This window comes from Simochromis diagramma, unplaced genomic scaffold (assembly GCF_900408965.1).
Source record: "Simochromis diagramma unplaced genomic scaffold, fSimDia1.1 OVJJ01000205.1, whole genome shotgun sequence".
Taxonomy (NCBI): Eukaryota; Metazoa; Chordata; class Actinopteri; order Cichliformes; family Cichlidae; genus Simochromis; species Simochromis diagramma.
The window spans coordinates 3,199,865-3,223,981 of record NW_024386782.1 but is presented as its reverse complement, the minus strand read 5'-3'; the positions used below and the strand labels follow the sequence as shown (position 1 = coordinate 3,223,981).

Genomic DNA, 24,117 nt, shown 5'->3' with positions numbered 1-24,117 from the left:
ACCCCTATTAATCAAAGTAATTGGTCATTCTGCATCCCAGGAGTGTAACTGGCCAATAGCTGTTAACCTTCTGTCTCTATCACTGCTGTTGTCCCCCAAACTATTAATATACTGTTGGGCCTCATTTCCAAATGACACCAGGGAAGAATTTTCCTTGGTTCCCAATAAAGAGTTGATCATTTCCAACTGTTCACGCAAGGCGTATTATTCCTTAAGAGCATGAATTGGTTTCTTAGATAAACACTCACAGTTTGTACTGCTATGTCGTACATTGCAATATTTTTGACCACATTGCTTGTGCTGTACTGCAATGTTATGCAAACTGTTCAGGTGGAGCACTGCCAGCTTGGCCTTTTACAAGTACTATAACTGGTAAATTTGGTTTTCATATTGTTGACCAAAGTAAGACTTGACATTATTTGCAAATAAATATGGTGTGAATGTTGAAGAAAAGGTACATTGAGGGTATTCTGCATGTGCTCAGTCTGTACATTCAGCTGGTGCCCCCCACAGACTAGGACATGACTGGTAGCACTTGACCATCTGTCAGGAAGTAAAGGGCAGATTCAGATCCAAAAAGCCACCAAGGCCAAAAAGGGTCAGCAGTGATATGGAGTAAAAATGTGGCCAAAGACAGGTCGTTATTCTGCTCAGAATAATAAATAACCTTATGCATGGGTTTTTGTGTGTGTGTGTTTGTAACAAACCTAAACTACTTGGTAAATAAGGCAAATCCCTCTGAAATTACTATCAAAATCATAATTATAGCACATTTTGAGCTACTAGTTCTAAAGACGGATCAGTGCATTTTGTTGTGCCTGGCCTCTCTGGAGGAATGGGAACTTAATCTTAAACTCCTTAAACAACAATTCTAGAGTCTTTCTGAAGGTCTTTCAAAGTTTTCCTTTGGACACTGGCTGCTTTTTCCACTCATCTTCACTCCTGTCATGTCTTATTTTTAGAGGAATGGTGTTTGTTTGTTACACCTCTTAACACTGACCTATGAATCATTCAAGAATGAAATGGATGAACTACCTTTTGGTCCTTTCTTATCAGCAGGTTGTCACAAAACACATAATTGATTCCAGCTTCTTGTCATATGCTGTGGGAGTGTCTGGTCGGGTGTGGTCCAGGTTCCTGTTGTCCATCCCCTGGGGTGGAGTTGGCCAGCTCATCACCTGCTTCCAATTTCGGGGGCTCCATCTAGAGGGTTTTTAAGCCAGCACTGCCTGCCACTCCTCGCCAGTTCGTCCTGCTACCACCCGTGGTAAACTTGGACTCCTCTGTGCTCGGACTCATGCGTTAATGTGTTCTCCATCTCCTGTGTTCTCCAGATTCATCACCCGTCGTACTCATCAGCAGCGCTGGTTCTGTTTCCATCCCGTTCTCCAGTCTGCCTAGAACCCTAGGACCACACACTCACCTTCTCCTCAGCCTGCCCTCCAGCCCGTACTTCAACTTCCCTGGACACCTTGGAACCTGGACCAGCTTCCCCACACTCTCAACCATCCCTGGGACGCTCCCACGGCAACCCCTTCCTCGCCTAATAGCCGGTGTTTTCAAGTAAGCACAAGACTCTCCACTAGTACCACTCACCTCTGCCCTTTAATTGTTTCCCTTCTCCTGTGTTTGCAGAAGTTCCCGCCCATGTTCTCCTTGTGTTCAACGTCCGTTTCTCTACCGCGCTCAGGCCTCCCTCAGTTCCTGCGAATGATTTCTGTTAGACCCAGTCTTGTTTAAGTTCCTTTTCCTTTCAATAAATTGTACATAGTTCGAGCAATTGAGTCTGTCCTTGAGTCCACTGCATCCTTGTTTGTGACACTTCTTTTGTTGAATCAGTCTGACAGACAAAATAGCATTTATATGACAACAAAGTAATTCCCAAACAGCTATTGCTGAAAACTTGGTATATCTCAGGGAGTACAGTGTGTCCTTAAAAAAATCTGACATTAATGTATTTGGCGATTAGACTCTGATGACCCATAATGGCAGAACAAAATCCCAACATCCAGAGAAGCTTTGAATGTCCTTCAAGAAACCTGGAAAAATATTCCAGAAGACTACTTATAAAGAAATTGCAAGAAAGCTTGTCTAAGAGGGTTCAAATGATCTTACCAAATACTGACTTTCAAGCTCATTAGAATTGGTGGTCATGGTTTCAAATAACGACTGTTAGTAGAGACTTTGTGGTTTTTCTCCTTTGTTCCCTTTGCTCCTGTACCTTGGTATCGATTCCACATATCTCTGGGTGTATTTGGTATTTTGGTCACAGCAGTAGAGTTGTGGTTCACACAGCAGTCCAAAATCTCAGATAGGTGTTTAATAAGTACTTATGCGTTCATACTTATCAGACCATTCAGAGCGGCACAGTGGGCCTCTGATATCTTGAAAGGCACCACCCTGATCCGAATGGAGATGTTTAATCGAAAAATAAAGACAATCACGAAGAGCAATTTCGTGTTGATTTGCAGTTACCAAGCAAATGGACAAAAACCACATGCACAGTGGTTGCTACAACTACAAAAAATCTTCTCCTTGTACTCTTCTTTTGGTGTATGCCACATAGTTTTGGGTCACACAGCGGTAGATGATTGTCATGATCTAGTCATTGTTGTGGCCAGCCTATCAGAATTGTTATTTTGTGAGTCCCACCCCTGTTTGGATCTTTTCCTCTTCTTGTCTTGATACAAATTCAGCATGTCTATAAATAAAATTACTCAATAAAATTACTGGAAGTTGATTGCATAATGTTAATATTCAGTGCACCTCTGTGGAAGCATCTGCATTTGTTGTTTTCACTCATTTATTCAGGTTTTCAAGTATTTGTAATCACTATGAATACAACAGGTTTTGTAACTTGGCTTAGTCATTTCCGGGCATTTTATGCTTGCGTTTTTAGGACAGCATCAATACAGTACGTACATCTGAATGAATCCAACATCATTCAACTCAAAAGATTAAAAATGTGTCATAAGCGATTTAATAATTCACATAACGTCAATGCTCTTACATTTGTCATCAAGTATCTAAGCTTTTTGTATAATTTATTCCCTTGCACATCCACATCATCATTCCATTTGTTCGATTACTTTTTTAAATATCAATGCCAGATCGTAGCGAGAGCTGTTTTATCTTCTGATATAACTGATGCATTATGAGTCAGATATTTAGTACCCAGTGATTAAAGGGCACTAAAACAGCTTAATCAAGTGGTTTTGCTGAGGGCCAAGATTTAAGTCTGTTTGTGTGCCTGGGTGCTCCTCTCCTCCTATGAATTCCTGTTATCTGAAGCATTTACATGGCAGTATCACTATTTGAATGATGAATTGAAAGGCTTTTGCCTTTTGCCCAAAACAACACAGCCGTCTAGAAAGCTCAGTTGGAACTGATACACAGAGCTCTGCTTTTGATGTCATACACTGATGTGTTTGCTGTGATATTTTTAAATACATTAAACAGAAATTTCACTTATTACTGATGGGAGTGCATCATAAATGGTGCCTTTCAAAATAATTTGTTTTTTTAGTAAAACTGATATTGAATGGTTTGTGTTTTAGGGGTTATTAATCAATTTAAAAGACTTCCAAACTTGCATTTTGGTAGAGACATTGCCATGCTGTTCACTGCAGACAGTGCTATAGGAGAATGTATTTTTGATTGATGTAACAGCTTATTTAAACATTTAAAAAGTGTTTTTTTGGTATTTGGCACTGAAGATGTGACCTGTTTTACCCCAGCAAGCTTGGATTACAAATTTACTACAACAGAGATGATGAAATTGACTTAAAAACTGACAGAGCTAACTGAACAATACATTCTTCGAAACACGTGGTTAAGAGAGCAAATAGAAAATAGCAAAAAATGGCAGTATATTATAGGCACTGTATACAAATTGCAGATGTAGCCAATAAAATGTCATCCACTGGTTTGTGAACATAAATTTTGAAGCTTTTATTAGTAATATATTGACCATATTTGTTATTTTCATTTTTTGTTCTTTTTGAGATTTTTTTTGTGTCTTGGTGACTGCCAGTTAAAACCACAACAGAACAGATATCACAATTATAGACATTCCATACATTTAAAAAATAGACATCTCTTTATCAACAGTGAGTGAGAAACCTGATATCATCTACATATTGGTTTAACATTATACCTTGTACCTCTGATCTTACAGTAATAACATAATCACCATACAGAAAGTGGACAGCTGATGCTACAGAGCTTGGTTAACAAAGTGTATTCATATGTTGTATTGGTCCAATGTCTAAACACAGATATTATAGTTTCACTTGTACAATTAAGAGCACAACAAACAATTGTGTTGGTCAGAAAACAAAATTAAAACTACTTCAAAATGTACCAGCACCACATAAATGGTGAAGAGTTCAAGTTCAGTGTCTTCATTGTTAAGCCTAGAAGACAAGACTTCAGATACCTGCACTGGCACCACCTGCCAAAAGCTTCTTTTTTTTTTTTTTTTACACCATGCTATAAACATGTTTATTCCCACTCTAAAGTTGTACATTTTAATATGGCAGTCTGTGGACACTGAATTACTATTGATGCCAGCCTTGAGCTGTAATTCCAAAAACTAATCTTTCAGCACTTCTGCTCTGGCTTCAGTTTTCAGTCCAGAAGGTTAATGCTTGCTTGGATATGGACGGGTCTAGCAAACGACAGAGACACACAAAAACTTGAACTTGGCTCATTTGACAACTCACTGGCCATGCAAGAACAGTTTCCTGGCAGATTATTTTGAAGTGGGAATGAGATTTCAACTGATTACTAAAAGCCAAAAACCTTTTAGGGAAACACATAATTATGATTTCTCTGACTGATATTGTAGTATGGAATTCTATTTGTAACACAATGTCAAGAATAATTTCAATATTCACAAAAAATAGATTACTAGCACGTGAAATAGATACCATCATCATTACTCTATTGTAATGGAAGAATAAAAAACGTAAAGGATTGCTTTAAATTCTTCTTTCATTGCAGTTTTCCCCCATCGGCAGTGAATGTGACACAGATTTATTGTTCAGTCCTGCTCTTTGCTTTACATTCCGACAAAAAGAGAAAATGAAATGATTACTTTACATAGCACTATAAATCGTTCTGTGGTGTGACATCTGACATGACTTCAAATGAACATCTGTTGTCTTGAACACATCCGTTATGTTGATGCTAAAAGCAATGTTTTTCTTCTCTTGAGGCACATACCACAGGGAAATAATTATGCGAAGAGGCTGCATGGATGAGAACAATCATCCTTACAATAACACAATCTTCATCTCTAATTGAGACCCAAGTGGACAATGACAGAATAAGCCAATGAGACCCACTAAGCATGGTAACGACCAAAAGGGGAACACGGTATCCAATCCATTCTTCACCTTATGACCTTATAATTTACACGACAAATAAAAATAACACAAAATGAGGCGAAATTTACCAGTTACCAAGAACTTGCAAAGTGCAAACACCGTGACATTGCAAACAAGTGCATATGTGGGAGAGTAACAGTTAAAATCACAAGTGTTACACAGACTTTAGCTCAAGATGCAACTCGAGGCACTTTAGATGTTTATATTCACACAGTAACATTATAGCATGCCATCAACTCAAACAGAGCTCATACTCACCTCACTAGCCCTTAAGCAAAATTCTGGTAATGGGCCCTTCTGTCTGAGCCTCAAGCCATGTAAACCATTTGCCATTACCACCCAGTCACACCTGACACTCTAGGCTCTCAGTACAGTCCTGCCTCCTTTATTTTGCTTTGTGTGCCAGTCGAGGAATAAGAGAATATTCAGAACAAGAGATATACCCACGAGGCGGATGCTTAACCCTTTAATTGTTTGCTAGGCATCACCTCAGCTAATATGAGTCACTAAACTGGATTGTGCTTTTTGGTTTAATGCAACCATCTGCCAACCTTTATAGGAGATGTGTGTTTATGTTTTAGGTGAGTGAAATTCTAGGATTTAACTGAAATGTTATTTACTCTTTGTAAGACACACCCTTGGCCAGGGATACAGCTTATTAACCAAATTTGGTATTTAACCAGGAACTTGGGTTTCACTGACTGCACCCATTCTACTCACAAGTAGAGGCTTCAAACCACCAGTCACTGCATTCATTATTTTTGTGCAGTGTAATAATAAGGTCATTGTGAAAGATGAGACATGTTTTGTGCTTTAAGTACTTCTCACATTTCTGTCAGCACGTTCACCAACATTCCTCTCTAAACATTTTTTTTTATTATTTTTGTTATTATCCTTTTTTTTCAGCTGGCATAACATTTAATTTACTGTGACAGACTAATAGTATATCATTTCAGGGCTGTCATTTGGAGTGGAGGTTAAGGTAAATTTGAAATATGTAACTATTAACAATAAGTTTTACTTCTATTTGTTTAAAAACATCTTATCAGTGGTTTAGTGTTCTTATTTTAATCATACTGACATACAAGGTATATATATAGCCAATTTCCATCACATATATCATATTTTCTGTGTAAATTCTCTGTGGTGCGTTTTTCCACTCTTTAATTTTATATCAAAAACTATCACTAGCAAGACAAATCTCATCTCATCTGGTGCAGTTAAGTAATGATAGTATAGCCACAATTGCCAGGAGAATGTTAATCCCTTCTCCTTTCTGTTTCATAACCCGAATAACTGATTTCATTGCCCTCATAACTATAGAGGGAGGCTTAGCTCATTATTGGCCATAATCCAGTCTGAGAGTTCTCCCAATTGGCGGCGCAATGACAAATCAGTATTGTCCTTGGTATAGAGAAGGTGGAGATGTTAACAAAATCATTGCAATGGAGAAAAAAAACAATTTCTGGCTGAAAGGTAACACTGCACAGGACTACAGGGTACAAGGCTGTAGTGGAGTGTCCCTGTTTAAGTCCTTGTTTAATTTTGCTTGATCACCACTGCTTTATCTAAAATATTCATTAAGTCAAGAGGTAAAGCTCTAAGATTTAAATATTATTAATGCACCTTGATCTCACTGTTTCACCAAAAGTTATCATTAGATCTTATTTCTACAAATATACCATGCATTAAATGACATTAAAAGACACATTGCGGCAAGAAGTCACTGGATACAGTTGTACATATCATAAAACTGTGGTGATTAACTGTTTCATGTAGTGTCACATGCAGAAATTCAATTTTTCCACAATATAGTCTCTGCAATCTAACTCCTGTCAAGATCTCATACTGAGTACAGAGGTGATGACTTTAAAGGCCATAGCATATGAGTTACATCATTTTTATACCCATCAATTATGGTGGCGTTGCCATCCTGTAAGAGCCCACTTTAAGTAGGATAGAGATGTTTCATTATGCAATGATCACTTAGAATAACTTTGGAATTACTCTTCCCTTTAAAGAAAAGGCTGGACTCCAATTATCAAATGCCCCACCGCAGCATAACAGAAACACCTGATTCCCACAATGATTGTTAATTTTTCCATTTAATTTTTCACCTGCTTATATAAATTAGATTATGTAAACTATAAAAACCATTCATCACAAACAGCAGTTACCACCATAGTCTCACAGCTGAGTTTGACAGTCTTCATTTGGAAAAACATGTTTAGTAAACAGATTTTTTTTAAAACACACACAAATATAGCATTTGCCATTGTGTGGTTTCAATTAAAAGATGCTAGACAGACTGTGGAGTGTGCCCATCAACAACAGCATCCACTCTTCACAACTGCCAAATGTCTAAATAACCACCCACTTCTGATATTTACTAAAATTGCTTCTTTTTTTTTTAATGTTCCTGAATATAATTTTAACACTCCTTTCATGCATTTCTGGAACTAAATCATTGAATTAAACTCTTCAGTCAAACGTCTGCTATTGTGCGACTGAAGTTCATTTTTATTCTGCGGGAATTCAGTTTCAACCTTTTTGTTTTTTATAGTATTTACTTGCTAATAGGTGATTTAATTGCTCTAAACACTCGGTATCTTTCAGAAACACATTTCACTACTGCCCAGCACCCACATCCTTGAACAATGACAAGCTTTCAGAGAGGACAGAATTAAAATTCAAAGGCAAGGCGGTTCATTTTAGTTCCAGGAACCCCTGTGCAAAAACACTTGACTGATTTTAATCACATTCTTATTTATTTCAGCTTAGAGCTTGACATGACTTTTTAAAACCCAGTGTTGATTTTCACTTTATTTTCACAGTGTAACAGCACCATCTAGCAGGTTTCTTTAGGAATTAGTGTTGCTCACTGAAGCTATTAGACATGCTCAATCTAAAAGCCTTGCCTTTACGGCACTGCTGGAATAGTAAACATTTATTTGCAGAATAGGCTTTTACTAAGAGTACTTTATCTCCCTGTCTGCTGTGCAATCACATTGACTCAGGATTACTGTCTACATGTGTCTCCACCGCTCGGCTATAAGGCTGTGAAAACAGAAGGAATGACTCATGGAATATGATTGGCGTTTGGCAAATACCACAAAATCTCTGTCTGAGAGTCGCCGCATTACTCTTCCCATAAACAGAAATTAGAGTATAAACAGAATTTGCATTAAAAAGGTTTGCATTTTCTGAGGAAAATTACCTTACTCATCAGATACAATGCAGTGGCACAGGCTGTGTTTGTTTGAATTTAAAACAAGCACATTATTACACAAAAAATGAGCCCTTTAACTTATACGAACAGAACTGCCACAAAGCAATTATGAAGCATTTGTTGAGAATAAAAGATTTGATATGATAAAGTTCTCGTCCTCCTGAAACCCATTGTTTTAAAAATTGTGCTTAGGTACAATGAGACTATTCAAACAGAAGCTGCAGGTGTGAACCTCAGTAGTAACAGAAACAATAAACACTATTTCTGCGCTTCACCTCATTATATATACTCAAGTGCATTAAAATGCAAATGCATGCTTAAGCTGCTTTAACAAACACAAAGCCTGCACAGTGCCCTTATTACTTTGTGACTGTGGGATCTTTTCTTTCACGTCACATTAATGAAGCCATTTATATTAGTGACAAATACGATCATCCTTCTCTCCTTCTTACCTCTTTATTAACTCCATTTGCAGCTGGTGTTTAGTGTACTGGTGTGTGTGTGTGTGTGTGTGTGTGTGTGTGTGTGTGTGTGTGTGTGTGTGTGTGTGTGTGTGTGTGTGTGTGTGTGTGTGTCATTAAAAATGTATAACATCTCTCCAAACAGTGTCCTGACAAGCCACTCATGCTCATTGGATATCAGTCATTAAAATTTAGCGGAAAGGCAAAGCATGGCCTAGGCAGCTATCAGGTTACTCATTCAGGCTACGGATGAATTTTTCAAAGTCCTCTTACCTCTACAGGCACCGCTGCTGATGTCTCAAGGCTGTGCGCTCTGACATTGCCGTTGTGCCTTTCTGCCGTTATTGTAGCCGGGGTGTGACAAAAGCCAAATCAGCAATAACAACATGACTCTCAGGGTGACTATACTGATTCATTTAGTACTGCTCTTTGACAAGGCTGATTCTAAAAAAGGTGAGTTGCCATTCTTTATCTTGATGGAGCAATGCTTACATTTCATGGGAGTGCTTTATCTTGCAGGTACTGTATATAGAGAGAATGGTGGGATCCAATTGTTCAATGTCAGCTTGTAATACACTTTCACGGTGAACCATGACTTCTTTCTCTGAACTGAAATGAAATGTTTTTTCTGTTTTGTTTTGTTTATTTTTTGTCATTATAAGGAGTCAAATGTGGAGGAATCCTTTCTGCTCCATCTGGCAATTTCTCCAGCCCAAACTTCCCAGGCCTATACCCCTACAACACACACTGTTCCTGGCTAATTGTGGTAGCAGAGGGCTCCTCTGTCCTCCTCACTTTCCACTACTTTGAGCTGGAGTACCACGCAAGCTGTGCTTATGATTACATTAAAATATACAATGGCATATCTGAGGATGAAGGGAACCTCCTCGGGACATTTTGTGGGGACATCTCTCCACCTCAATTCACCTCTTCTTGGAATGTCATGTCCATCATCTTTCATTCAGACCGCCATGTGGCCTACAGGGGCTTCACTGTTGGCTACAGAAAAGGTAGCTTGTTACACTTAATGCAATGTGACAGGGATAGTTGGCCAAAACTTGAGTTGATTTTGTCCGGCCATGTTTAGACAGTTTAAGTCGTGTCTTGTAAGTGAAATTTCTTGGTTTTGACCTCACTTAAATATTGTATATTATATTCAATTAGAGCTCATACGGATCCTAGTGGCTGCGTAGGTGAGGCAAATTTCACAAAACCATAATGCTCACAGTGAACATATTATCGTGTTTACAATTTAGTTACTGTTTTATTTTCTAAAAGTTGCAGAACTATTAGCATGACTAGAAATGCCTGAATTGTTGCCTAAACTTTGGACTAACAGTTAGCTATAAAAATGCAGCACACTGAATAGAAAGCGTGCATGTGGTTTCCAATGCAAATCTAAATCTGCATTTTTTCTTCTCTAGATATGTGTGGTGGAGTCCTGACTGGACTATCTGGAGTAATCTCTAGCCCAGGCTACCCCCAGGAGTATAGCAACAATGCCGACTGCTCTTGGGCCATCCATGTGTCTAACACAAGTGTGGTCACCTTGGTGTTTTTGGACTTCCAGCTGGAAAACAATGAAGGATGTAACTTTGACTTTGTAGCCCTGTTTGACGGCCCAACAGTCACCCACCGGCATCTGGGTAAATACTGTGGGACAGATAAACCCCCCAACATCATCACTACTTCCAACCAACTTCTCGTAGTCTTCAAGTCTGACTTCAACATTGGGGGACGTGGGTTCAAGGCCTACTATTATTCAGGTAGGTGAATTTGATTTCGGCTTTCTCACATCAATATGCAAAGTGCTTTTGTATTTTTTCTCATTGAGTGTTCATGTTTTTGGTGTAAATGCAGAAACCTAAAGGTAATTTTTTTTCAATTATCAACAATTTGACATTCGACCTAAAGCAAATTATGTTTAAAAACTTCTGTTCACTCACAGAACAGAAAATATATCTTGAAACCCACAAAAAAATCTATTTCAAAAAGCTAAAGATCAACAGGGAACATTTTGTGAGAATGTTGGATTTTAAAAAATAGAGAACAATGGATTTTATTATTGGCTAAAGGTATTGCAGCTTGACTGAAACAAGCCACAGGAGATATCAAGAGCATGAAACAATATACCCTAACAATCTGATCAAATAGAAGCATTTCAGTTGCAAAGAAAAAAATCCTCTTTCATAGAAACTGGGTAAACACCACCATCATAAACACAAATGTGAAGGTCCTTGACTGGTCTAGGGACACTCGAGTTCAGTCGAAACTGCAGAGTAACTTTTAGAAAGCTGCTCACAGACTGTGCCCATTTGACCTTGTTGAGCATAAGCCAGCTGGCAAAAAGGATAAAAAAAAAAAAAAAAACTTGAAGAGACACCTGTATAAATGCCATATATAACCCCCAGTCCATCACAGATCTAACACAGAGAGGCAGACAACCACACACTCTACTAGTCACACATGCAGCCAACTTACAATCACTGATTAAATCAGTCATATAAACATGTCTTTGGTCTGTGGGAGTTAAACAGAACATCTGGAGGAGGCTCTGGTAATGTCATTTGCCCATTTAAAATTTATTTGCCAGACACAGTGACCAGGATCTTAAACATAAACTTTTAGTCCGAGACTTACATGAGGCTGCATGGAGAGGATGAAGTACAAAAAAAGCCAATCATAAAATGAACGCAGTGCAGCAAGCTAACATCTGCAATCCAAATGACTATCTGATTGGCTGTACTTTAATAGGTGAGTGCCAGCAGGTGCTGTCTCATGTGAGTGGCAACTTTAGCAGCCCAAATTTCCCCAACATCTACCCAAACAACATTAACTGCCACTGGAGCATCACTCTAGCCGCAGGCTACCGCATCAAACTCTTCTTCCCCTTAATGGACTTGGAGGACCGCAACAGTTTATCAGATGAGTGCGACTATGACTCTGTCGCAGTTTATGATGGGAATAGCCAGACGGACGCTCTGATGGGACGCTGGTGTGGCAGGGAGCATCCTTCTTCTCTCGTCTCAAAGGGCAACAAGTTGCTGGTCGTGCTCAGCACAGACAGAAATGAAGCACACAGAGGATTCACCGCTTCTTATCAGGGAGGTAAATATTCCTTGTACAGGCGTATGATTAACTTCTAAAATATCTTTTTGTTAACTTTTTCCATATCATTCTTATACTGCTCTTAAAAAGTGTGATTTTTTTTTTCCTCAATCCAAGTGGTGCCTGTAAATGTTAGCTGCACAAGATCAGAATTCACCATTGTGATACCCCAGCAGTCCTTACCTCAGCTGGACCGTGAGAGCATCTACTTAGGAAACCCGACCTGTACAGCGCAGTTAACGACCACTTCATACAAGATAGTGGCTCAGTTTGTCGACTGTGGTACTGCCAGCCAGGTGACTAACATGTTCTCATTTACTGGCACACTATAATAGGCAGCAATTTGCCCTATTTAAACTGCTAAACATTTGTTGCAGACACTTGCGACTTGCTTCTATTAATGCTGTATCTAATGATCCCTTACAGAAACATCGGAACATCACCATGCTTGTAAACAAACTCTACATTGATTTCTCTGATGGGAAGCAGGAAAATGTACAAGAATATAAATTGCAGTGCGATGCCCTGCGGAAAATAGCATCAGTGTCCATCATTTCTGCAGAGGAGCGTCGTCTGGAGGAGCAGGCCCAGCAAACTGACAATGGTAGCAGTGGCAGTGAAGGGGATCCAGAAGCTGAGCCTCATGATTTGAGCGATATTGTCTTTATTAGCATTTGTGTTCTGGCTGTTATTCTCATGGTTATAGCTATTGTTTGGCTAGTGCTTCTTTAGCTATATATATATATATATATATATATATATATATATATATATATATATATATATATATATATGTGATTATATTAGCTCTTCTTCATCAAAGACAGGACTCCAGCACTTAAGTTGTCATGCTTTAAATCATGTTTTGTATAAAAATGTTCATTTACAAGACAAAAAAACAATGCACCTGTTGAAAAAAAATGCCTACATTATTACATTACAAAAAGGAATAGCATTAATATCATCACCTACAGTATTCTTTACAATGATTCATGTGCAGTTGCAAAAAGTGCAAGGCTACTGATGTGCCACAAAAAGATTTTTTTTAACTTCTTTACAGAAAATCAAGAAAACAATAAAAATAAAATGTAAAAAAATGTGTGCATAAAATCCTTCTCCAATTGTATTAAAACTATTTTCCATATACAGCTGGCTCTACATAGTTTATTATTCTGTTATTTTTTGTATTTAGAGACCAGCTTGTTGACTGCTATCGTGCTGTTCTTCACCTGAGTTCTGACCTCAGGGTTGTGTTTGAAGGCAAACACAAGTGCTCTAACAGTCCGTCTGTATGAAGTGCTGACCAGTCGGGAGCTCTGGTGAAACACTTCCCTCTCGATGTTGTCTATAAGACCAGAATCTTCCTGTACGTGAAAGATGAACAGAAATATTTCAGGTAGGAGTCAGACAGAGAACAAGTAGCTGTAAGATGAACAAGCATTCAGATACTTCTTATAAAGAACATACCAGTGCTGGGAATGGAATATTTTAAATTAATAAATGTGCATAAGTTAAAATACACTCGTAAACAGCGATCAATAAATCATATATGCTGATTTTCAGGCTTACATTCAACATGTAACATGATAAGGAAGGAAACGGAAAGAAATGAAAATAATTTAAAAAAAAAAAAATCTTTCTAAAGCCATGTTTCACGATTGCCCTGAGATTCTCCATCTTACCTTGACCTCTAGTGCTTCAGACATGAGCCTTCTAGCGTTGCTCCTGAGTCCTTCAGACTGTTTGTCCGAGCGCACTTCAATGGATGGCTTATTGGAATTCTCCTCGATGAACGTCCTCCAGTCCGTGTAAACCTTTGCTGCCATTGAACTTACTTCGGGATCCAGATGCTTTCGCATTTTATTGACAGTGTGACCTTAGCAGAAAGATGTTTTGATTACGTATGTGAATATTGTGAATTTGACTGGCCTGGCATTTATGAGGAGAACACTGTTTTAATGAGTGGTTTGCTCTTCAGAGTTATAATTCTCATGTAATAACAGAGTAAAAGCAAACTCAGCTCACATGTAAGCTGTTATTCGTGTTATAAAGGTTGGTTGTGCAATCTTTGAGCTAAAATGGAAACTTAAATGACTTTCTAACGACAGCCCATCTGTATAAAGAGTTATTTAAAAATTGTGTTTACCTATTTTCGTGGACTTGAGCACCTCCTTGGAAGGGACCTTCTTACTCAGCTCTTTCAGGGCAGTCAGCAGGTTGTCTTTGCTCTGTTCTGGCAGCTCCAGCATTGACTTGTAACGCATGATGTCCTCAATAACAACCACTCGCTTTACGAAACACAAAAGGCAAGCAATTACTATATAAATGCGTTAACACACAATACATGCATGCCTAATGTCTTACCCGTAGAGATTCAATTGTAGTCTGTTTGTACACCTTTTCGTCTGTCTTCGATTTTTTAGGTGCGTCTCCCTTAGGAAGCCGCACTACAAACTTGTCCATGTTCAAAGGCAAGCCAGGAAGCTCCTTTGTAGAAAGAATGAGATTGACAAATTTTAATACAACAGTTTGACTAAAAAGAAGCCGATTTCCTACGTGGTTCAGCTAACAGCTACTTTCTGCCTTTCGGGTAACGTTGTCTAACTCAAGCCAAATTTAACTGAATAAATGCTTTGCCAGTGTTAATTATGTAATTCCGCTATAGTCTACTAAAGGATAGCTCCATATTATCGCTACAACTGCGATAAATAATCTCTTTGATAGAGCTAACAGTAGCTGGGTGGCTATGGTAAATAATGGCAGTGGCAATGTTGCCTTTACGTACACTCGGAAACAATGAATCTCTTCAGCAGACTAGAAAGATGTGGAAGCCCTCGTGTACAAAATTTCAGTAAATAAATGACCAACGTTTTATATAATATGAATATTAATTTTAAAGTAATATAATACTATTATTATATTAGTATCATCGCTGGTATTCTCAGTAAAATGTCTTTTGAATAATTTGGCCTTATCTTCCTCTCTGACTTTTCGGATATCAGTCTTTTTTTTATTTATTATTTTTGCTTCGGAAAACAATACAAATGAACACATTGATTTTTCCACTATTTATTGTTTGATTATTGTTACTGTTAGGATTTTAGGGTTTTTTTTAGTCAAAATATTATTGTTGAGTATTTGTGGATATAGTTTACAAAGAAAAAAAGAAGACGGAAAACACAAACTGTTTACATTGAATACAAAACAGAACTTCTCATGTTGGAACATTGTTTTCCAAACAAGATTTTAGGGTTTTTAAACTTAGCAAACCTTAAATTTAGCAAACTCTGAAAAAAGTCTCGCGCGAGATAAAGTTCCCGCGAGAACACAACCCGATAAGGAGAACGAGGAAGAGGATCGTGTTATTTGTTTAGGTTTTGGCAGGCGAAATGGGGTCTCTTTCCTCAATTGTCTGCACTTTGGGACTCGCCGTCCTGTTCGCAGGCACCTTAGTATCTTCAGATGTATTTGACAGCGTCTTGGGAAACACTGCGTCCTGCCATAAATCATGTGAAATGACATACAGTTTGCATACCTATCCTCGGGTAAGTTGTCATATTGAAAAGGAAAGCGACTGCTGCTACCATTAGCTAGTTTTTGCGTTTAATAAGTGGACAAGCGTGTGTTTTTTCCTTTTTTGCAATGCATTTTTCTTCAGCGAATATTGTTTGTGAAGGACAAGTTTTGAAAGTGCGTCATCTTTCAGCTGGATATCCTTGTTTGTCGAGTCATTCAACTGGTCCTCCCGTTTGTTTTTTATTGTACAGGAGGAAGAACTATATGCCTGTCAGAGAGGCTGCCGCCTGTTCTCCATTTGTCAGTTTGTCCGTGACAGCGAAGATTTAAATCAGACCAAATCCGAGTGTGAATCAAGTAAGCTATGCACTGACCCAGTTAATTCACAGCTGTGCTGTCGAAGAGGTTTGCTAACTAATTACGTGCTATGCTCGTAACAATAAAGTATTTCTTACAATCTGCTTCCGTTTTAATACATCCAGTTCCATGGTGTAAGCTTGCTCTAGAGACTCTTTGTTCTGTATCCACAATCCAGTTTGATCTGTTGGCTCTATCATCTATTATCGCTCACCTCTTTCAAACTTCTGCAGCCTGTCACGAAGCCTACACCCAGTCTGATGAACAGTATGCATGCAACCTGGGCTGTCAGAATCAGCTCCCCTTCGCTGAGCAGCGAAATAAGCAGGTATGACTGTGTATAACGCATTCACGCAGTGGCTTCCACAGAAACATCTGCAGTATTAGTAGTTTTTTTTCATAGTTAGTTCAGATTCAGTGAATGCATTTAACTAAAGTTTAAATGCAGAGACTTGAAATTGCTTTTGCAACTTTACTGTAGGGATGGCTTTGGTACTGGAGCATGCAGCTTTCATTTAGGTCAGCTGTTTGATCTCTCTTGATTCTGTATTTGTTGCACTTCAGCTCCCACTTTTAAAACAATCCTTTGTTCAATATGTTTGTTTGTTTTTTCCCCCCAGTTGGAGAGCATGATGCCTAAGATTCACCTTCTGTACCCATTGACTTTGGTCCGAGGTTTCTGGGATGATGTAATGAGTCAGGCCCACAGCTTCATCACTTCCACATGGACTTTTTACCTCCAGGCTGATGATGGCAAAGTCATCATTTGCCAGGTAAGTAAAAGAAAACCAACCCCCTAATCTACCAGATGCAAAACAACGCACTTCACCCTGGTAATGTGCAAATGTAATGGAGCAAAATGACTAGGAAAAATAAATAAATAAAAATCTGCCCTATATTTAACAGGCTGTACCTGAAATCAAGTTCTTCTCCCAGTTTGAACTGGAAAAATATGTTAAAGAGGAACCTCAGAAGAGCTGTAAGAGTTTCATTCATCCTCTTAAAAAATAAATAAAGTAATTAGTTAAGGACAAAAGTAGTTTTGATCTCAAAGAATGTGTTAGGTTAAGGCAGACATCACTGAATATCTTTCTGAGTTTGGTTTCTTGTTTTCAAGTTCCTGGACTGAGCAGCCCTGTATTTAAGGACTACGAACGCACTTTAATCCAGGAGAGGGACAGAGACATGACTGGGGACCACACCTATAATGACGAATACAATCTTTTCAGCTCTCTCTCAAGGTTGGTTGGCACATTTCTGTCTACATTGTCCAAGAGGTGCTGTTACTTAACTTGAACAGGATATTAATGGTATTGAGGGTCTTGCCTTTGTGCAGCTACATAACCTTGATACTTATCCTTTACTCCTCAGGAATCCTTGGCTACCAGGGTGGATCCTTACCACAACTCTGGTCCTGTCTGTTTTTGTCCTGATCTGGATCTGCTGTGCCACTGTGGCAACTGCTGTGGATCAGTATGTACCTGCTGAGGTATGATATCTGTTCTTGTTTGTTTAAGTGGTTTACAGCAGTTTGTTTAGCACACAAGCTTAATCTGGGCGTATCTGCTATGTGTGAATTCAGTTGCTGTAGTTCTGTTTTTATACTCCGTATAAATTATTTTTAAATGGATAATTGCTTATTGTGCTGTTGCAAAGTTAAATAAGAAACTTGGTTCCACTTTCCCATCTGCATAGTAATTATGAAGCTACAGCTACGAGGTGACTAGCATATCTTGGCACAAAGGTTGGAAATGCCAGTCTTGTCCAAAATCACCCAACCAGTATTTCTAAAACGAGGATTCTCAAATTATGCCCTTTCCAGAGCCCTCTGCAGAGTAATTGCACAAATCTACATGTCATTCATATGTAATAAATCCCATTATAATGTGGCAGCACAGAATGATACCAAAGGACTATTTCTTTGTTTCCAACTCTTCTTTATGCTTTATATGTGTGCCAGTCCTTTGTGGAGTCTTCAAGGAGCTACGTGGACCTTTATCCTCATGTTATAGCAGTGTACTGTCACCAGGGGGCAGCATCAAAATATTTTGTCTCCAACGACAGCTGGTGGCAGAGCTGCAGAGAACACAGAAATCATAACAGACAAATGGCTTCTTTACAGTGAAGAGAAACACTGTTTAAAACAAGAAAATATGATATCCACTTCTGCTTAATTCAGTTTCTTCTGCATACTTTTTCATACAGTGTATATACACTTCTTCCGTTTTGTGCCAAATGCCACTGTTGCTCCCTTCAAGCAGATGTTTCAGCCAGTCAGTATTCTGCCTGCGCGTACCATCATTGTGTGTTTTAGAGAAGTGCATGCAAGCATGTCTGCATTGGTCGCATACTCAAAATGCTTCACTCTGTATCACCAAAGACTGGTCTCAAGAAATGTAATAGCCACCTTACTAGACTAACACGGGCAAAAAAGTGACTGAATGAACAGAATACCAGACAAAGGGCACCTTACAAATAGCGGGTGGGCTTGGTGTGTGCATTTGGGCTGAAGTTATTTCCTGAACAGTCATTTTGACACTTCTGGTTTATATATAGACCAAACAAGATGGAAGCTGTAAGCTTTAGAGATCATGGCTGGCAAAAATGTTTTTTAAAGAATTCCTTGAATAATGAGGTTTGTGTTGACAGGAAAAAAATCAATCATCAAAACGATGTTTAAAAAAAAATTCCTTTTTTTTTTTTTTTTTTTTTCTTTCAGAAATTAAGCATCTATGGAGACAGTGAATACATTAAAGAACAGAAACTGATTCCATATCCAGCATCCTCCCTGCTGATCATCACCTCCAACGGATCAGAGGAGGAGGCTGGACCACTCCCTTCCAAAGTGAACCTAGGGCAGTCTAACATCTAGAACCCAAAGCTCTACAACAGAGGGGGTTATTCTCTTTTATGTATAATCTCAAGTTGATTTTTATCCTTTGGCTTAAGACCTGTCCTGATTGTAGTCTTAAGTCACTACTTTCAGAGTCTCACTACTTGCAGAACTTTTTTTCCACCCCTATTTTTTTTTTTTTTTTTCTTTTTGCCTCCTGTCAATCGTAGCTTTTAAAGTTGGAGTGATAGTTTTTCTGTATATTGGCATAATTGAGGCATTATAGCACAGTGACAGCAGTACAAGTCAACTAGGTTTTGGGGGGTTTATTGCAATTTTGGTGTGCATTAGCTCTCTATTGGTGTGCTTACTTTATTGAATGTTTAAATTAACTCTTTGTGACTTGAAGTGATGCAAGTTTCTTCCAAACCGTTAACTTTTGATAAAATAGGTTGTGGTGGTACTGCAGACTTACCCTGTTTGCTTTTATGTTTCTACTGGGGTGATAACCTAACGATATTGAATTTTACAGCAAAATTCTCTGCTCTTTATATAAATTGATAGTGATGGTACAAACAGTAAGTCCTTCCTGCTTAACTGTTGTCTCTTCTTATCATAAGTCAAATTAAATACAGAGTGAATCTAATGTCTGTTTTTTGTTTTTGAAGTTTAAAATGCCAACGTATGACTCCTATTGCAATAGATAATAGTTTGCAAAAGGAGTCGTAGAACTCTTGCTCAATGCCTTCACACAACTACACAGGTAGATTTTACTTTTTATTATACCACAGTAGATTACATTTAACTGCAGTGGTCTAATTTGCATCTCTGACAGTACATTGTAGTGGGCACAATGTTGCCTTTTTATGTAGTGCAAGACATGCAAAACTTTCTTTTGATCGCTTATTGCTACACCTCACTGTTTTCTAGAATAGCTCTATAAAAACTCTTTGAGGCAAAACTGAGAGTAGCTAACACTTCCTGTGTTAGTGTTTATCTTCAATCTCTGCTATGAGGTTAAAAATTGTATGATGGGCCGCGTGTAAAGTAATGCGCCTTCACACAGCTTTACAACTGCAGAGGGGAAAAAAAAACAGATACCAAGTTTATTTGAACATTTTCTTGTATGACTACTTTACCATTGGCCTCCTAAAGCAATTTTCTAGCTACCTGATGTTATAAACATTATAGAAAGACCTGTCAATAAAATGTCCTAGAAGACATCTCAAGAGACAATTACGTGGTGAATATAAGGGGAAAAAATCATGACCAAATTTATCTGCTGCTCCCTCTCTGTGGAACATGTACCATTTTTCTACATTGAAAAACGACTGTGCCTCCAGGTTTTCTGTGTGATAATTTGATTTTAGGGGGGAACTGCACAGACTTGACACATCAAAGTCTGTTTACACGTCTGGGGCAGTACTTCTGCAGTTACATGAAAAAAGTTGGACAAAACCTTTTGTGGCATTAGAGAAATGTGTGCAACATCAATATAAATCGCCCGAAGTGATTTAAGTTGAATCAGCACCAGTCGCGCATGGACTTCCAAGTTTGAAAATGAAAGAAGAATCTAGGGTTGCTTAATTTGAAAGAAGTGGGTTTCCCAGACCGGTGAAGCCTTCTCATCATCTCTGCTTAAAGCCTGAAGTCATCACCCCCTACTGCCGTAACAAACCAGAACCTTTGAGTTGAGTTGCACTGTGTAAAGTCCAGAAAAGTAAAGTTCTTGCTAGGACCCATGAGCAAAAATTTCTTCCAAACACATCCCCAAGATTAGGCCCAGGACAATAATCCACCTTGTCCTGTTTAAAGTTACTGTTGCACAATAAAATGGATAATAAAGAAGACTAATGCAAAAACAATACTTTATTGTTAAAAAATATACAAACCTTATCAATTTAATCCCAAAAGACATTTTTGTATTATAACCAGTGGAAACCATCTTCCTTCCCTTGAGTCTAAAGGCAACCTATTCATTGACATGTTCAAGTAGCTCTTCAACCTGCGTGCTAGTTTGGACGCATGCCTTAATAGCTGTTCAACAAGTCAATGTCCTGTGCAGTAAGAGTTGGTGAGGATGAACATTTTCCCGGAGGGCTTTCATTTGAAGTGTCACACGTTTCCGACTGAAGCCTCCTTTTTCTGGGATCATGGCAGGGATTCTCTAAGTCATTTGCCCTGGAGGGAACCTGTTTTTCTCTTACGTCATTGTTCGCCGGTCTGTAGAAATGGAGTCTCTCACTCTTATCCTCTTCCGTGCTCTTATGAGTCAGAGGTGTTGCATTCAGTACCGTTCTGACAAACTTCTGCCTGCCAACTACAGAAAAAACAAATTTTAAAAGTGTCCAATTATTTATTTAAAAATAGGCCATCACTGTGTAAATATGATGAACTTACAAAAACGAAGTGCTGATGTTCTTGATTCTTCAACTTTTTTCTGTTTTGGCATTTGTGAGCTATTCATTTCCCACTGGTTTACAACCTGAAAACATGCCAAACATTACTTCCTGACACTTGTTATTTAAAAAAACAAAAACAAAACAAAACAGTTGTGATCAGAAGTTTAAATCCATTCATCATGGCATGAATTTCAGGTTATTCTGAGCTTTTAATTATTTATTTGAGCTGTAAAACAGAATATGTTTTTATAGCACTCATTGACTTGACCATCAGCAGAACAATGGGGAAGTCAATGAAGATATAAGAAGAAGAATTGTGGATTTACAAAAGTTTCCAAGGTTTCTTGGAGCCATTTCTAAAGAACTGCAGATTCCAAGATCATCAGTTGAAACAATGGTACTTTGATCAAACTGTCGCCCCCAGATGAAATTAAATTTGTTAAGATATTCAGGAACAACCCAGAAACTACCAATACCCAAGGCTGCCTTGAACTGGAAACGACTGTAACACCAGCATCACGGTCCACACTGAAGGAAGTTTTAAATGGCTATGGACCAAGAGGGTGCTGACTAAGAAAGAAGGAGGACTGAATTTTGCTGCTCCCTACATGAACAAAACCAAATGCCACCTGGAGAATTTTTTTTATGTTCAGACCACACAAAGATTGAACTATTTAGCCACAATGACAGGAGGTATGTTTGGAAAAATAAAGGTGAGGCTTTCAAACCTAAGAACACTGTATCAACTCTAAAGCATGGCAGTGGTAGCATTATGCTTTGAGTCTGTTTGCTGCCAGTGGTACTAGTACACTGCACAAAGTGGTTTAAATAATGAAGGAGCACTACCTCCAAAAGTCCACCTCAAATCAACAGCTAGACGGTTAAAGCTTGCAAACAATTATGTGTTCCAACAGGACAATGTTCCCAAACACAAATCAAAATTGGTTTTGGTTGAGGTGCAACTTGCTAAGGGACATTTAACCAAATGTTGGTGAGGCTGTATGTATGAGTGGAATACAGAAATTCCAGAATAAATTCAAACATGTACATGTTTTTTAAAGTTATTGAAGATGTGTACAATACAGTGATTCCACCTTGGGGGGAAATATTTTACCATCATCATACCCATAATGAGTTTATGTAAACATCTGACCACTACTCTATTCTTCTATCAATGTCAAATCCGCATTTAAACATACTTACCTGCTCAGCCCAACCTTCTGTCTTGCATCTTGAGTGATCAAAGGTAGTCAGTGGTTTCTCAGAATAAATTAGTCCTAACAGGTTCGACATTGTTGCCTTCAATCCTGTGCCAAGCTAGAGGTATACATTACATTTAGATGTCAGTATAACAATGAGCCACAGATAAGTGTTACACACAACTGTTGATGTTATACCTTCAAACTGGTTCCAGATACATCAAGACTTGCAAGTTTTGGGAGACATGTGAGGTATCCGAGAGCCCTCTCTGAGATATTGTTGTCTGGAAAAGACAGAATATAGCTGATCAACAATTTTATAATGATGTGAGTTTTGAATACTTCAAATCTGGAGGGGATGGTATTTGTGCCATCACCATGAAATCAACTAATAGTTTGGTAACCAACAGGAAATATCCAGAAGCTGAAGACAGTCCAGTCCCTTGTGCATCATACGGATAGGTGCGGTCAGTCGTTGGAGGCCAGCATCTGACAGGCTGTTACTACCGATGAAAAGTTGAATCAGGCTCCTAAAGTGGGGGAAAAAATGTTAGCAACAGCTTTTATTAAATCTTTCATGTAATTTCTTTAGGAATGCAATACCTTGCCAGTGAGGTGGATGTTAGATGTTGAAAAAGCTCATGATTGTCACCCAGTTTGCAGCCAAACAAATCCAGAGACTTCAAATTATGAAATGTTTTTATTTCATCCATTCGCTCGTGCAGAAGTGGAAACCTGCAGAAATAAAAGAGGAGCAAAAAATGCTAGCTGTCCGTGGTAAAGAAGAAAAGGAACCTCGCAGTTTTTTGGTGGCAGCCCGACTCACCTGTTTCGTAAACACAGTGATTCAAGTACCATGCTTCCATATGCATCACCGAATAACTGCAGGGCTTTTGAAGAAATTTCTGGGTTTAAGAATACACGATTTTCCTCAGCTGCTACAAAAAGTTTATCACCTATTTGTTCAGGGAAGCCAATCAGAGAGTCTACATGATGAATATTGTCAACTACAAACAACAAAGTGATGTCAAAGAGAGATTTTGTGGTATATCGCAGACTTCCCTCTTCATTGTAGGTGAATATAAAATGCTCTTTTCTGGGCACAAACGGATTTGTCCTTCTGCACGATAACGCTGGCTTTGGCTGTGCCAGGACTATGTCGCTGACACGACGAAGACTTCCTCTTTCTCGGACATAAATGGTGCTATTGTCCATAGTAAGGTCGCACTATTAAGGGCTGCACGTTAAGTCAGCAAAAACTCGAAGTAGCTCACAAGCTAGCTATTAAATAGTATCATGTCCTTGGCTAAAATTAGTATAAAAGGACACCCAAACCCTGCAGTTAAACTCTTTTACTACTTTTTTGCTCCAAATATTTCACATTTTACGGCATTTTCTTTACTACTTGTATGTATTATGACAAATATTCCGGGTTTCCTACGGTAGCCGCGGTTCCTACAGTGCAAGCAAGTTACTGGCAGCTGTGCCTGCTCACTTCAAAGTAAAATATGGTTAATAACGAATGCTTGTTTTTTTTAGGAACTTCTTACCAAATTGCGCATTATAAGTAACAAGAATGTAATATGAGAAAACGTGTACATACTTTATAATGAACCTCTCAG

The 24,117-nt window shown here is 38.5% G+C and overlaps 4 protein-coding genes across 4 annotated transcripts; 2 read left to right on the top strand and 2 right to left on the bottom strand.

Annotated features, from left to right (window-relative positions):
• Window positions 1-9,299: 9,299 nt before the first annotated feature.
• On the top strand, window positions 9,300-12,938 carry cdcp2 (CUB domain containing protein 2). Its single transcript, XM_040016542.1, has 6 exons — window positions 9,300-9,533; window positions 9,743-10,090; window positions 10,505-10,846; window positions 11,835-12,188; window positions 12,306-12,484; window positions 12,615-12,938. The coding sequence occupies exons 1-6, from the start codon at window positions 9,467-9,469 to the stop codon at window positions 12,918-12,920; spliced, it is 1,596 nt and encodes a 531-aa protein (XP_039872476.1). The 5' UTR covers window positions 9,300-9,466; the 3' UTR covers window positions 12,921-12,938.
• tceanc2 (transcription elongation factor A (SII) N-terminal and central domain containing 2) lies at window positions 12,413-16,295 on the bottom strand. Its single transcript, XM_040016606.1, has 5 exons — window positions 16,160-16,295; window positions 14,553-14,675; window positions 14,335-14,476; window positions 13,871-14,064; window positions 12,413-13,552 (listed from the first exon to the last, which is right to left on the bottom strand). The coding sequence occupies exons 1-5, from the start codon at window positions 16,259-16,261 to the stop codon at window positions 13,364-13,366; spliced, it is 750 nt and encodes a 249-aa protein (XP_039872540.1). The 5' UTR covers window positions 16,262-16,295; the 3' UTR covers window positions 12,413-13,363.
• Window positions 15,519-19,540, top strand: tmem59 (transmembrane protein 59). The gene is made up of 8 exons (XM_040016566.1): window positions 15,519-15,733; window positions 15,956-16,061; window positions 16,295-16,389; window positions 16,682-16,834; window positions 16,968-17,040; window positions 17,179-17,302; window positions 17,433-17,550; window positions 18,781-19,540. The coding sequence occupies exons 1-8, from the start codon at window positions 15,578-15,580 to the stop codon at window positions 18,931-18,933; spliced, it is 978 nt and encodes a 325-aa protein (XP_039872500.1). The 5' UTR covers window positions 15,519-15,577; the 3' UTR covers window positions 18,934-19,540.
• A 1,205-nt stretch (window positions 19,541-20,745) lies between these two features.
• lrrc42 (leucine rich repeat containing 42) lies at window positions 20,746-23,985 on the bottom strand. Its single transcript, XM_040016553.1, has 7 exons — window positions 23,322-23,985; window positions 23,099-23,230; window positions 22,904-23,025; window positions 22,694-22,779; window positions 22,500-22,613; window positions 21,295-21,379; window positions 20,746-21,214 (listed from the first exon to the last, which is right to left on the bottom strand). The coding sequence occupies exons 1-7, from the start codon at window positions 23,708-23,710 to the stop codon at window positions 20,925-20,927; spliced, it is 1,218 nt and encodes a 405-aa protein (XP_039872487.1). The 5' UTR covers window positions 23,711-23,985; the 3' UTR covers window positions 20,746-20,924.
• Between the last annotated feature and the right edge of the window lie 132 nt (window positions 23,986-24,117).

What these genes read in the sequence shown, in the direction of transcription:
- cdcp2 (XM_040016542.1), top strand. Translation starts at nt 9,467, where the DNA reads ATGACTCTCAGGGTGACTATACTGATTCATTTAGTACTGCTCTTTGAC. An exon ending in CAAGGCCTACTATTATTCAG is followed by an intron (nt 10,847 to 11,834) that starts GTAGGTGAATTT and finishes GTACTTTAATAG; the next exon opens with GTGAGTGCCAGCAGGTGCTG. An exon ending in CACCGCTTCTTATCAGGGAG is followed by an intron (nt 12,189 to 12,305) that starts GTAAATATTCCT and finishes CCTCAATCCAAG; the next exon opens with TGGTGCCTGTAAATGTTAGC.
- tmem59 (XM_040016566.1), top strand. Translation starts at nt 15,578, where the DNA reads ATGGGGTCTCTTTCCTCAATTGTCTGCACTTTGGGACTCGCCGTCCTG. An exon ending in CAAATCCGAGTGTGAATCAA is followed by an intron (nt 16,062 to 16,294) that starts GTAAGCTATGCA and finishes AAACTTCTGCAG; the next exon opens with CCTGTCACGAAGCCTACACC. An exon ending in GCAAAGTCATCATTTGCCAG is followed by an intron (nt 16,835 to 16,967) that starts GTAAGTAAAAGA and finishes TATATTTAACAG; the next exon opens with GCTGTACCTGAAATCAAGTT.
- tceanc2 (XM_040016606.1), bottom strand. Translation starts at nt 16,261, where the DNA reads ATGATAGAGCCAACAGATCAAACTGGATTGTGGATACAGAACAAAGAG. An exon ending in CTACAATTGAATCTCTACGG is followed by an intron (nt 14,477 to 14,552) that starts GTAAGACATTAG and finishes TGTTTCGTAAAG; the next exon opens with CGAGTGGTTGTTATTGAGGA. An exon ending in GCTCAAGTCCACGAAAATAG is followed by an intron (nt 14,065 to 14,334) that starts GTAAACACAATT and finishes CTTTCTGCTAAG; the next exon opens with GTCACACTGTCAATAAAATG.
- lrrc42 (XM_040016553.1), bottom strand. Translation starts at nt 23,710, where the DNA reads ATGGACAATAGCACCATTTATGTCCGAGAAAGAGGAAGTCTTCGTCGT. An exon ending in TCACTGTGTTTACGAAACAG is followed by an intron (nt 23,231 to 23,321) that starts GTGAGTCGGGCT and finishes TTATTTCTGCAG; the next exon opens with GTTTCCACTTCTGCACGAGC. An exon ending in AACATCAGCACTTCGTTTTT is followed by an intron (nt 21,215 to 21,294) that starts GTAAGTTCATCA and finishes TTTTTTCTGTAG; the next exon opens with TTGGCAGGCAGAAGTTTGTC.